Source organism: Mercenaria mercenaria, chromosome 11, assembly GCF_021730395.1.
Source record: "Mercenaria mercenaria strain notata chromosome 11, MADL_Memer_1, whole genome shotgun sequence".
Taxonomy (NCBI): domain Eukaryota; kingdom Metazoa; phylum Mollusca; class Bivalvia; order Venerida; family Veneridae; genus Mercenaria; species Mercenaria mercenaria.
Window position 1 is genome coordinate 38,630,579 of NC_069371.1, and position 14,335 is coordinate 38,644,913.

Genomic DNA, 14,335 nt, shown 5'->3' on the forward strand with positions numbered 1-14,335 from the left:
ACGGGTACCCGGGTACAAACTTTGTACTCGTTTCGGCCCTTATTACATGGAGTTGACCTAGAAAACTTTGACAATAAGGCCTTATTTTTAGACATTTGAAAGACTTGATTTTTCAAAAGTGTCGAGGTGTTAATTTGCGATAAAATCAAGGATTAGATATTGGTAAAGAAGTGGAGTTCTTTTTTTTGTGCAGCTGAAGTTTAGTTTTTTTTTAGTGCATGACATATTCATTAAGTACATCGGTACCTTGGGGATCCAGGCTACACTGAAAAGCATCCCAGAAATATCTGGTACGGGCATGATTAGAACCCGCATCACCAGATTGCTTGTCCTAGGCATTTCCACTGCACCAGTGTGCCATGCTGGAGAGTTTAATAACAAAACAAAAGAAGGTGTGAAATGTATAAAGCTTCCATGATAATTTTACCTCCAGACCCACTTTAATAATATTCATAACCTAGCAACTTCAAGAATTACAAAAAATCAGGGTAGCTGTAGTTTTTAGCCACATTGACTAAAATTCTGCTTCTTTCCTACATTTGAACATATTCTGCACCCTGCCTTCTCCATCTGAAAATGCCCCTCCATTCTCCAATTTGAAATCGTGAAATCGTGAATTCGTGGAAATCGTGAAATTAAGAAATCGTTAAATCGTGAAGTTTAATCGTGAACTCGTGAAATCGTGAAATCAAGAAATAATGAAGTTTAATCATGAAATTGTGAATTCGTGAAATTGTGAATTCGTGAAATCGTGAATTCGTCAATACGTGAAGTGGAAATCGTAAAATCAGGAAGCAGAAATCGTGAATTCGTGAATTCATGGTGTGGAAATCGTGAAATCAGGAAGCAGAAATCGTGAATTCATGAAGTAGAAATCGTGAAATCAGGATACAGAAAGCGTGAAATAATGAAGTTGAAATGTCACCACGGGTCTTTCGTATGTTACAATATATATTCGAGCTTTCCTGAGATGTTTTTAAATATTTTTTTTCAATATAATCCATGCGAAATTAAAAAGTTCAATTATTGCAGGTTTCATTAACAATATATTTCAAACGGTTCGCAAACAATACTTACTAAGATTTCAAAAGTTTTTGATTTTGTTTTTGTTTTTGATGCTGTACAAGTATTTATTATGACTTATCCCATTACCATTTTAAGGCTATATGGAAGACCTCAATGTGCAAAGAATGGCCCAAGCCATGAAAAGCGTAGAGAGAAATCAGGCAGATGATACGAGTACTGCTGATATAAAGGAAGAAAATTTAGACGCCGATATTATGCTTATAGTTAATGCTGATGAAAATATTAGAGGTAAAAAGCAAAAACCGCTCAACGCAGATAAAGCAGAAAAATCAAGAGTCCAGTATATGAAGAAAATCCTCCGCAAAAAATATCACACAAGAGGAGAAAGAATATATTTTTCATACTGGGACTTTGCTGGCCAATCGACATATTATTCCACGCATCAAATTTTTATGTCCCCATCAGCTGTCTACGTTCTTGTGGTTGACCTCAGCTTAAACTTCAAAGAAAAGGTTTCAGACAAGTTACAATTTCGTGCAGGAATAATTAAAGAATGTACCGTAGAAGGTAGCGTATTTTTTATTATATTGTACGACTACAAATATATATTTTCCGATTATTTGTAAAACTATTTCATTGATATAATAACTTAAAAATTGTATTACAGCAAACTTTATGATATTATTATGGCTCAAGTTTGCTTTTGATTGTTTTTAGAATCGCTGAAGTTTTGGATTTCGTCAATTGGTGCGTTTGCAACAGATTCAAAAGGCGGAATGGCACCTGTTGTTATTGTTGGTACACATATAGATAAATTAAGACAGGCAGCAAAGGCAAATGCAGAAGAAGAAATTAATAGGAAGTTCGATGAAGTTCGGGAGATCTTGCAGATGTCCGAGGTAGAATGTATAGCAGTTGACAACACCATACAAAACAATTCAGATATGATTGCCCTGAGAAACCGAATCTTGGAATTGGGACTTGGTGTAATGGATGAAGAAATTCCAGCTCAATGGATAGACTTGAAACGAAGACTTAGAGAGATAAAATCAAGTGGGAAAGCTATCATGACATTTGCCGATCTACAATGTCTTGATGAAAGTATGGATGCACCTATGAGAGATAAAGAAAAACTAGAAGCATTCTTAGGTCATCAGCATAACCGAGGACATGTGATTTGTTTTTTGCACGAGGATCTTAAAAATTTGATAATACTGGAGCCAAACATATTAGCAAAGTTTCTAAACAATTTGATGAGAAGAAGAGACGACAAAGAACAAAGAGAGATGAAACTCGCACGAGTATGTACAACCACAATGGCATTATAAACCGAAACTATGTGATTGAAACAGTCAAAATGATGAATGAGCACAAAACGTTGTTGCATAATGTAGACAAACTGTTGAACATGTTGGTTCATCTATTTATTATCCGGCCTTACAAATCTGACAAAACGCATATAAAATACATATTGCCTTGCTTGCTTCCAGACAGGACAGAGTATGATTTGAAAAGAATGAATGAATCGGTTAAAACAAAACGTTTCCAGATAGTATTTCCTGACAACCATATGCCCCCAACTTTCTACTATGTTCTTGTCGGCGGACTCTTAAAGGAATGGAAACTGATTGAAAAAAATCCCGACATGCCCGAGATCTACAACCTGTATGCCTGCTTTCGACTTGACTCGGAGACACAACAACTGGAAATCTTCTGGAAAGAATCACAAGTGTATATCAACTTAAAAAACTACTCGAGAGATAAAGAATGGGAAAGAAACAAGATAGTTGAGATTCTAGAAATTGTCAAGAAAAGGATACAAAAAGTGTTTCTAGTTTACAGACATACAAATGAAGATTACGAGATCAGGGTGCAGTGTCCAGAACACAAAACGTCTTTTGTTTCGCTTGCAGCCATTATGAGAGATGGAGAGGCCATGTGTAATGACGACACATTAAAACACGGTCTGACCTACGAAGATGTCTTCCATAGTAAACTGCTGGTAAAAGCGTGTTATGTTTTATATTGTTTTGATAAAATTTAATACACACCATTCATGTAAATTGCAGCATTGTCTAAAACGAAGAGTCTTATGAATTTCAACGCTGCTCCATGCCATGATTTTCAGTTATATTTATAACGTTAGTATACATTGACTTGTGAACTATTTCAAAACAGGGAGTGTATGAGCTTATAAAAGTGGATGGTATTCATGGATTTATTCGTTGAATATATTACATTCGGTTTTAAGTTGATAAAATGGTTTTCATTGTTTTCATTACAGCTTGTGTAAAGTGGACAAAAGGGTTTTCATTGTTTTCCATTTTTCTTTTCATTGTGCTAAGTATGGCTGTCATGTAACGAGGTAATTATTGAAATTAGACGGTGTAAAATTAGAACTTGTTTCCATCTTTCTAACCAGATGAACTATTTCCAAGTGCCACGTGAGAGATTTGAATAGTTGGAAAGAGGTTGATTTGTTGTGATAAATTTATCTTTTCTTTTTTATCCTAAAGAATAGACCATTTATATTGATTTTATGTAGTTCAAGTGAATATATATTTATTTGTTGTTGCAGGAGACGAACCCTTTGTTAAAAGAAAAACCAACGGACAAACATCTCGGTCGGCTCGCAATCTACTTAGTTAGAGAAGAAGCTATCAGTCTCGCTGCTCGTCTAAGACTGCATCTTAGTCTTATTGAAGTTGACCGAGCTGCTCAAAAGACTTCTGACACAAATATGAGAAGGTTGTACATTTTGTATAAATGGAGGAGCAGCAATGGCTTTGCTACACTAGGTGATTTGATAGAGTTGTTGACGGTGACCAAAGACTATCATACTGATGAACTGCTCAAACAGCTTGAGACATCGCCAGAAAGACAAAAATATGGTTTGTTAATTGTTAATGTGCATTTACTATTGTACACAGTTTGAAACGCTAACATATGTTTTAAAATCAGATAGGGTTTTCATAAAAAGTGTTTTGTAAATAGTCGGAAGTAAAAATAAACATGGTCTTTCTGTATCACATTCATTGCAAAATGATATATGTAATAAGAGCACATACACAAGTTTTCATGTTAAACATAATATTAATGTCCCCAGTGATTTCACTAGACGATATTTATCTAGATTGGTTGTCAACTTTCACAGATGCGTTGTGTACTTTATAGCTATACCCAGTAAGAGGCTAGATTGTATCCCGGAGAACAACGTTGATATAAAGATTGCTTCCAAGTATATTGGCGCTCTCTTCCAGTTCTTGATGCTGGAACTTGGACTACATGTCGTAGAAATAGAAGCAGATATTGCCAACAACCGAGGCGACATGTACAATACTATCTTTTGCTTGCTAGATAAATGGCGGAAAAAACATGCAGAAAACTCTACGACGAGAACACTACTAGACACGGCAAGTTTTGTTGGAATAGACACAATTGAAATGCAGAAAGAGATCATTAAGAAATCACAGCAATTAAGATATTAGACTGGATATATATAAAGGCTAGAAACAATGAAGATATTTGAAAGACATTTTTTTTCTGTCTGTCTCATTTATATACCCGTTTCAGTAGTTTAGAACTGCGTTGTTTGTTTGTTGTTTTTTCAAATGATAGGGAAATGTGTGTCCACTACTTTACAGTTCTTTACTAATTACATTAGGTTTGTTTAAAATATGTTGATGCCGAAACTGTTGAAAAGTATTTTAACACACCCATTATGTTTTGCATGTAAATGCAAAGGAATTATATGGGTAGTTTTTGCCTTTTCACCATAAAGGTTAGATAGAAAGTACTGAAAAGGGTTTTGGATTAAATGGTACTTGAAATGGGTTTTTGTATGGAAGGTAGGATATTGAAAAGGCATTTTTGTGCGGGAAAAGAGGAGAAATGGATTATAAAAAGATATTAGGATATTCGTGCATTTTCATGCGCACTTGTGGCATTCAAATGTGAGTGCTATGACTCACACGATAATAATAAAAACATGCTACAGGGAAATAATTTAGATCAGTACATATACTTCGAAACAAACAACATGCAAATGATGTTATGAGACAGCTGGAATCAGCGTGTGTAGTCTTGGCGTAGACATTAAACTAAACAAGAACCTGATTGTAGCATGAACTTAATTACCAGTGCTTGAGACATTTGTATGTGTTTTAATTGAGCATTTCTTTGATTTTATATTGTAGATGAATCAAAATGAGTTTTCTTACATGGATATGTATAGTCTCGGAGATCCTTTTTTGATGGAGAGATCTTCAGCATTTTATTGAACACTGTAAAATTCAACTTTCTTAAAGACAGGCACGAGATGTTTGAAATTCGTTTGAAATTCGTACATTCCGCCTTTCTCATTATCACAATTTCAATAGATATATGTTCTTTGATTTAAAATATTTAAAAAATAGGTGAAACATTTGAGAGCACAATGCTTGGGCAGCTTCATACTAACCATCCACATAAGAGTAATACAAGGTGATAATAAGAGCTTGGGCACAATATTTCCTTCACATGGTAACAGATATTTGTCATAAAATTTGGTTAAAGTGCAATAAAAGTAGTATTCATGTAATACAGGAGACGTTTCGAAAACGACCTACTACGGCAACACCGATTGTTATTAAGTCTACCGCCTGTATGATCTCAACAGTCGGTATATTGACATAAAGACAGTATGATGTAACTCTCGTAACGTTTAATCATGTTTTAAAAATTCAAAAGCAGTACAATAAAAGCAATGCTCATTAGCTCAAATATACGCACATTATCAAGGGGCAAGTTTCTGATGGCTGTATAAGAAAATGAGAAAATTGTGTTATCTCTGAAAAGGCTATGTCCCACTAGAGAGGAACGGCATAAGCGGTTGTGTTGTATTAGATAAGGTGACAGTAATCGTGAGGAACGTATGATTGTTAAGCGTGATTCTTTTGATACACGAGTTATTGCTTGAACTGGAGTATCGTTTTAAGACAGTACTGAGATTCGAATTGTCAACTGTTTTACAAGTGAACTAATGCGGGCTCTAAACTCTACATAGAATGTTTTAACAAAATTAAAAATTTTATGAGTCATCGACAAAAATGTATCCAATCTGTTTCCAGAAGATTTCGTACCATATTTAATATTTCGCTGATACACCGCTTCTAGCCATATAGCCCATCATACATTGAACAATTTTAAAACTAAGTAAACTAATTTCATACCTGCATTGAACTCTGTTCGAACGATTGCAGAAGCGCACTGTAAGAGCGGTTTAATGACAAAAAAAAAACAGAAATAAAAACTTTAAAAATAAACTATTAATACAATTTTGCCGTCTTGATCTAAGCAAATGCAAAATGATTTGATGCTGTACCGGATTTCAAATTTACTTTTTTGCACTGAAGTACTGATCATTTAACATACGCCTATATGTCTGTTTGTGATATAAGTTAAACACCCTTGTATGAAGAAATTCTTGATCGTTGAGAACGTATTAATCAGGAGTCAAAGCTAGAAAGGGATTTGTAAGAGCATAGATATTGTAATTCATATTCTGATTATTTCAAACAAAGGGAGGCAATTTTCTATCTTTGTAGAGTATTAAGGTATGCATACACAAGATATATAAATTAATAACTTTGGTTTATTGATATATTATATTGGATCTACTGAATACCTTCGATTTACTTTATACATATTGTAATCATTGGATACTTTACACTTTGTAAATAAAAATGTTTTGCTGGAAAAAAGACTGTCCGTTATCATAGACATGGTCATAATTATATGACAGAAATCCTATTGAAGCTGTAGATAATTTGAACTCTGGCAAATTTACCAACTGCACTGGCAAATTTGGCATTCAACGTAGAGCATTTGATCGGAAAATAAAGGCGCATTAGTTGTTGATGTACAACTGTAGAAATTTTGATCTAGGGCCAAAGCTATTATGTCAGTTTTTTACTCATTTGTATGCTCAATTTAGTACACTCCAAAGAAGTATAGGGCTGAACAAAATTCAAAAGAAAATACATTTTTACGTTTAAAAATTCTGTAACAGAAATTAACACATGAATGCTATGCAAGTATATTCTGCGTTGTTACGTAAACTGGATGGTCGCTTGATCTGCAGCTCCTCGTCGGCCTTTTTTCCGGTCCCATGCAACATGCTTTCTAGTCGTCGGTGTTGGTTTGGATAAAATAATTATATAGTTAAAAACTGGACGAAACAGTGCGTCATCAATTTGGAGAAGTCCACTGCATGTGCACGATGGGAACTGGTGTCCCAGGAGGAAAGGATCGAGCTCTATCATCCATGTAAGACGTTATACAAGTCTCCTTGCACGGATACTGAAGTTTGTTATTTTAATTATCGTGGTAAGCTTTCTTCTTCGCATGTTAGTGTCAATCCCAGGCAAAACATACTAGAGTAAGGATCAGTATAAATAGGCAGAGTTGCGAATAGTTATAGCCAGCATGAACTTTTGAACATTTTTTTCTGTTATATTATTGTACATTTTAACTGATATATAGTTCAAGAAATGTTCTTAAAGGCGCTTAGTTTTTCCGGACGAGTCGATATTTACCCCAACACCGTGCTAATTTGGTTGTGTTTCTAATCGATATAGCTCATTGCAGAGTTGGAGAGGTCTTCTGCGCATGCCCGGAAGTGATTATCTAATGTCGCGTACGGCAAAAATTCGCAAATTATTGCATGTTCGCATGCATTTAATGAATAATATGTATAATATATGACTAGAGGTTAGGGTAAGTATCACCATGGTTACAAAAATATATACATTTTAAAAGTACTTTTAGTTCAAATTGCTTCAATCCAACATATACTGGAGTCTGTAATTTATACCGGCGCTTCAACTCTGCATTGAGTCACAGCTGTTTCTAATCCCGTACCGTACCCATACCGTACATCCGTATTCGTAAACTATAGGTTTTGTTCGTAGAAAGGCGGAAACTTTCATCGTTCTATGACATCAAAATGCTTCAGAAACACTTTAAAATTCGCTTATTAAGAAATCTGCCGTTTGATAATTTGATATATCTCTAAGTCATTTGCTCAAACACTGAAAGAGTATTTCGTACCAACCTGCGTTGTATAAGTGCCCGCCACACCCCACCTCGTTGTAATTTGATTTAAGGGAAATCTAATATAGTGACCTATCAATTTTCTTTTTGTTTTAGATTAGGTAGACATAACCGAAGGTATGTGCAGAGTTTGATTAAATTCTATTATGTGAAACTCGATAAAATAGCAGAAGTACCAACTTAAAATTGACAAACATTTGCAAAAATAGCCATTGGGTCTGCTGAACAAGTATTCCTTTCTTCACAAAATCATTTTCTTTTGATTTCTCTGAGCATGTTTCAAATAGATATATTGTTTTCCGTTATAAAAATGCTTAGATATCAAATTTATGCTGATTATTGTACTTTACTGAAATATATTTTAGGGTTATAGAAAGTTTGAAAAATGTTAAAAATAATACCATATCTAGGGGCAAATTAAATTGAAACAAAGCTGGAGACCTAGTATTTTTATTTCATTTTTCAATACATCATAACATGATCTTGAATACAAAACATTTCATCAAAATCTATTATTGAGAAAAAAATTACGAAACTGTAGCGAGTGTCCTTAAATGAAGACAACACTACAGTTAACGTACATTTCCTAAGAAAACCTCTAACAAAGACATACGTTAAGCGAAATTCTATCATATAAATAAAAGAATGTTCTCTATGGTTCCGATGGAGCAACATAATATAAAATACTGTGTCAAAGTACAGGGAATTTACACCGCCTCGATAGCCTAGTGGTAGAGCGTCCGCTTCGAGTGCGGGAGGTCGTGGGTCGCGTCGTACCAAAGACGTGAAAATGGTACCAGTAGTTCCCTTGCTTGGCGCTCAGCTTAAAAGAGAAACTGGCCTCTTCTCTCTTACCCTCGTGGCGATGGATTCCATCAGGAATGAGATATCGAAAGTGATTGATATAAGTTGTAGAACTTCCTTCACAATCGACCTAAAATAAATTATGTATAAACTAAAGTACAGGGAGACTTGTACGGCCGCAACATGAGGCTTAAATATAGTGCTGCTGTGATAGATAATAAATTCTATAAGATTATTCTTTTGAAACATAGAACATAACCAAGCAAATGAATAGGAAAATCGGTTTGCTTGAGTCTGTTCGTGAGAGCTAATGAAATATGCTACAAATACATGTTCCTAAGCACTGGCTTAATCGGAAATCTGCTATTGTTTGAAATGACACCAACGGACACGTTAAAAGGTTCCTGAATGTAGAGATAACACAAGCTTTTTCGTGTTATAGCATATGCAGAACTCGGGTGGTTGGTTGGTACCTGAGCTAGGTAGGGTGAGGTTACCGACGTATCCAGAGGGTTACTGCTGACGATATATTAACATGAAACAAACACGTGTTAACGCTATGCTTGCATAAAACGCGTAAGAAAAGCAAACAATGAATACATTATCTATCAAGTAATTAATTGGGGAATGTTGGTGTTGTTTGATCACGTTTGAGTCATTTCCTGTTTATTTATCCGTTATAGGGCAGTAATACGTTTACGCTTGGTCACGGAACGCGTACTTGTTAACGACGCGAGAATGGAAATCTCTCTGTTAACGCGTGTCCTCTCAAGGTTAAACATACCCTGAAAATAATAAAAATAAAACCCAGCAGTTTTATGCTATAATAAGTAGTATAAACATGAGTGAATTTCGACAGAAAGGATTCCACGAGGCGAGTAAGCCGAATACAAAATCCCAAATATAGCTACTGTTATAATGACCCTTTTATTATATACCTCCACCTTTTTGATGCCCCCACACATATTTATGTGTGTTTGTGTGTCGGGGATGGGGGCGTATATAGCGTTGCTGCTGTCCGTACATCAGTCCGTACGTCTGTCCGTACATCGTCCCGAAATCTTGTGTGTCCAACTCCTTTCACACTATTAACCTGATTTGCTTTCGCAGATGAACAAGATTGATGTGCAGATAACCGTACAGGAAGGATTTTTTCTGCGACTGTTTCTACAGAAGTTATGGTCCTTTGACAGTTTAGCTAAATAGAATATAGAGAAAAATGGTGTGTGTCCAACACCTCACTACTGAAAAGATATGTTTGAAAGTTTCAGAGAAGAAGGACCTACATGTGAAGATGACCATAAAGATGGTCTGTACAAAAAACTTTGCTATTAGAGGATGGCATAATATGTAGGGGGCATCCGTGTCCAATGGGCACAATTCTAGTTGTTTGTTGTTTTGTTATTGAATGAATGTTTATCGATGTTTTTTTAACTGGGTGTATTTTTTGTGCGCTATTTATATAACTTTGTCAGGTCATGGATATTAAATTTTGTCCGGAAAAACACAAAACAAAAGGTACAATACGGATTTTTTTCTGCCTGTTCATATTTTTTTTTACTTTTGAAATACAAGCCGTTTCCATGACAGACTTAATATAAGTATATAATAAACGCCGGTATTTCTAAACATCTTCTCTTTTTGGCCACGTTTGTTTCGGCGGGTGTCGGTCATGTCAAACACAGCTCTTCTATAACTTACAGTAGGTTGACGCGTAAATATTACATTTACAAGAGACATGTCCAGACCAGCTAAAACCACTTTTGTGTCATTTCTTTTTACCAAATTTCTTCCAAAATTGCCATTTGAAGTTGAACTTTGACGTAAGTTAACTTTGTTAAACGTTGCCAGTTCTCTAGTACCTGAAGTAGATTGTATGATCAAGTACTGAATGTTTATATCAGGTTTGATAATAAAGTCAACACTTTAAAACTGCTCGATGTCAGAATTATCATAATTTACAACGGCAATGCCGGTGACATAGCACTTCATTGTTATGAGATCAATAAAATATGCGATTGCCTAAGTCGTTAATCTTTTGTTTGATATGAATGTATCGTTTAAGTACACACATAAAGCAAAGCAAAATTGTATTTTACAATATGGTTTATTTTACAAATGCACAAGTTCAACAATAGCAGACAAGTAAAATTTTGATGCAGAGCATCAAATCGCCGGAGAACTAAATTTACAACAAAGTAAACAAGAAGCTGCGTTCAAAAAACGCTTGATACCCCCGGTGGCATCCTTGTCGATACAAAGCAACCGAAGTCCAAAACGAGGTCAAGTTCAAGGTCAAACTGAGGTCAGGTGATGTCTGAAGATGAGGAATGGTCACAGGTTACATCTGCATTAGTATCAAGTCATTCATGTAAGAGGTATTGATGCTAGACGAAACGGTCCCATTTGGTTAACCAAAAGATGGCCCATATAAAGCAACCTAAGTCCAAAATGAGGTCAAGGTCAAGGTCAAACTGAGGTCAGGTGATGTCTGAAGATGAGGAATGGTCACAAATTACATCTGCATTAGTATCAAGTCATTCATGTAAGAGGTATTGATGCTAGACGAAACGGTCCCATTTGGTTAACCAAAAGATGGCCCATATAAAGCAACCTAAGTCCAAAATGAGGTCAAGGTCAAGGTCAAACTGAGGTCAGGTGATGTCTGAAGATGAGGAATGGTCACAAATTACATCTGCATTAGTACCAAGTCATTCCTGTAAGGCGTATTGATGCTAGACGAAACGAGCCATTTGGTTAACCAAGAGATGACCCATATAAAGCAACCTAAGTCCAAAATGAGGTCAAGGTCAAGTTCAAACTGAAGTCAGGTGATTTCTGAAGATGAGGAATGGTCACAGGTTACATCTGCATTAGTATCAAGTCATTCTAGTAAGGGGTATTGATGCTAGACGAAACGGTCCCATTTGGTTAACCTCATACGGACGGACGGACGGACGAACGAACGAGCGGACGGACGGACGGACAGGACACTCACTATATGCCTTCCGCAACAGTAAATGCCAGGGGCATAAAAAATCACGAATTAAATGATATTCATATACTCCATATCGACAAAATTTATCATGAATACAGAGTTTGTCAGCCAGTGTGTTTACATTCATACCACATGTACACATTGCAAAGGTTAATTAGTATTATCTTGAATAAATAACACACAAAAATTTGATTAAGTTTCTTTTGTTTAAATGAAAGTATACAATTTTTCCTTATTCAGCAATACAGCTGCATTGTCCGTCAAGAACGTTTGATTCTTTTCGACATATCTCTGCAGATAATACATGTGGTAATTCATTTTTCCTCTGACTTCGGCAACATTTTGCTTTTAGAATGAATTTATTGTCTGTTTTACAAACAAAAGCATCGTGTACATAACTTTCAATAAAAATTGTATCCTTTTTTAAAAAACCGTGTATTATTTCCTCTTTCTTTTATGTAATCAGCAGTATTTTATAATTCCATTTATTTTTTTACTCCAATTCAAAGAACTACTATTTCGCCAGTAGCGTGTTCAACACATACCCTGTATGATCTAACATATCTATTGAACTTGCGGCATTTCCTGCGTTCTCTGTCTCCCTTCCGTGCCAGCTGGGCAGTAGAAAAGGGAGTCAGAAGAGGATTTCTATTAGGATAAATTTTATCCCCAAGTAAGCTACATTCTGGAGGGACTTCAATATCTACACCAATTCTCCTCATTAAAGCATACTGTTGTGCATCATTCATACGTCCGAGATACCCACTCGACACATAAACAATATTCCCTTCACAATCCACAATCACTTGAGTATGTAATGAATGAAAGTGTCTATACCCAGAGTTATATTGTTCTTGTGGTTCATTGCTGGGTCTGCGGATTTCGTGTGAGGTCCCATCGATGGCACCTACTGCACACGGAATTTTCTCCCATTGTCCTTTCATGGATCGCCATTCTTCCATTTTTTGACCATTTGACAAAACCAGTTAGTTTTTCCTCAAATAAAGGTATCAAACAGCGTAATTCATTATAGATTGTAGATACTCCGACATTAAAAAGGGCAGATAGCAAATGGTAAGATGGGTATAATCTTAACCAAAGTAAAATCAGAAGACATCTATTCCGATTGGACAGTTTGTGTCCTCGGAGAGAACTAATATTGATAAAATTAACTAACTGAATAAATGTTTCAGGAGTTTCTCCAGTAATTTGAAAGAACTGAAAACGATTTTCGCTCAAAATGCGAAAAAGATCTCTTCCTTCGTACACATTGACATCTTCAGAAAAATAGTCTATTCCGTATATCTAACAATGGACTAGGCGGTGTGCGAATCAATGCTATTACAACACCAATGACTAGCTGTAAATATTCGGTAACATCTGGTGGTGGCCGGCAAAGTGCATGTAAAGCAGCTAAAATCAGCCTTCGTGTGTTCCGATCCATTTTTCTGCAAAAATATACTTGTGCTTAATGGCACAAAAAAAATTCTCGCGACTATAGACAAACTAAGTATGTGTACAATGCCTACATACTACATAATGTATTTATATTAGTGTTGATACAACAAGTATTATCGCTCTTCAGTTGCACAGATTTTCCGTGTACAAAATAGTGTACATCGTGAAACAAAATCAGAAAATGAATCGAGGTATGTAACTATTTTTCTTTTTTATTGCTACAAATATTTTAAAACGATTCGAAAGTAAATATGGTAAATGGCTTACCTAAATATAAACAATGAAACGATAATGCATTTAGAGTATTTACACGTCGGACACCAACCGTTGGTTTCACCACGTGCTTATTCATGTATTTCAGCGTGTGGCTGTACAATAAAAGCAAGAGCGTATATCGATGTTGATTCATATGCCTCCCCTTGGAGTAAAAAAAGGACGAAGTGATACATTGTACATTTTAAAAATCTGTTTAGAATAAATTGTCTTTTAAAAATGGTGCATTTGAAACAAATAAAAACAAACAAAAAACACGATTTATTCACAGGGACTATTATGCAAAGGCGCAAACAAACTGTCAGAGTCTCAAAAGTGGAAACTCTTCTAATCTTAAGGGCTTACCAAGCAAGCACATCCAACTAAGTGGAGTGATGTATTAGATGATGTTAAAGGGAACCTCCAACAGTTACCCCCACAAGCCAGAGATCTTTAAGAGACCGCAAGTTTAAAGCAGTTGAAAGACAGAATGTCCTCAAAGTTTGGGAAACTACTGACCATCCCAGCAGGCGACATATATGATCCAGAAATACGGTATTATATTTTTCTTTTTCAAATATAAATTTGAAAAATACATTTTTGGGAATTGAAATGTTGATATATATGGAATCATATGATGACCACGGTAGCTTCGTTTTCTCCCACAACGTGCGACAATATCATACGACGCGCTACATTTTGTAC

At 35.6% G+C, this 14,335-nt stretch overlaps 2 protein-coding genes across 2 annotated transcripts in view; both read left to right on the forward strand.

Annotated features, from left to right (window-relative positions):
- Nucleotides 1-2,354, forward strand: part of LOC123531925 (uncharacterized) — a 40,034-nt gene extending 37,680 nt beyond the window's left edge. Inside the window, exons 4-5 of the mRNA XM_045313230.2 lie at nucleotides 1,162-1,593; nucleotides 1,744-2,354. Of these exons, the coding sequence (XP_045169165.2) occupies nucleotides 1,162-1,593; nucleotides 1,744-2,354 (1,043 nt within the window). The remainder of the gene's footprint in view (nucleotides 1-1,161; nucleotides 1,594-1,743) is intronic.
- Nucleotides 2,355-2,383: 29 nt separating this feature from the next.
- Nucleotides 2,384-8,535, forward strand: LOC128546531 (uncharacterized). The gene is made up of 3 exons (XM_053517178.1): nucleotides 2,384-3,028; nucleotides 3,605-3,917; nucleotides 4,201-8,535. The coding sequence occupies exons 1-3, from the start codon at nucleotides 2,384-2,386 to the stop codon at nucleotides 4,512-4,514; spliced, it is 1,272 nt and encodes a 423-aa protein (XP_053373153.1). The 3' UTR covers nucleotides 4,515-8,535.
- Nucleotides 8,536-14,335: the final 5,800 nt, after the last annotated feature.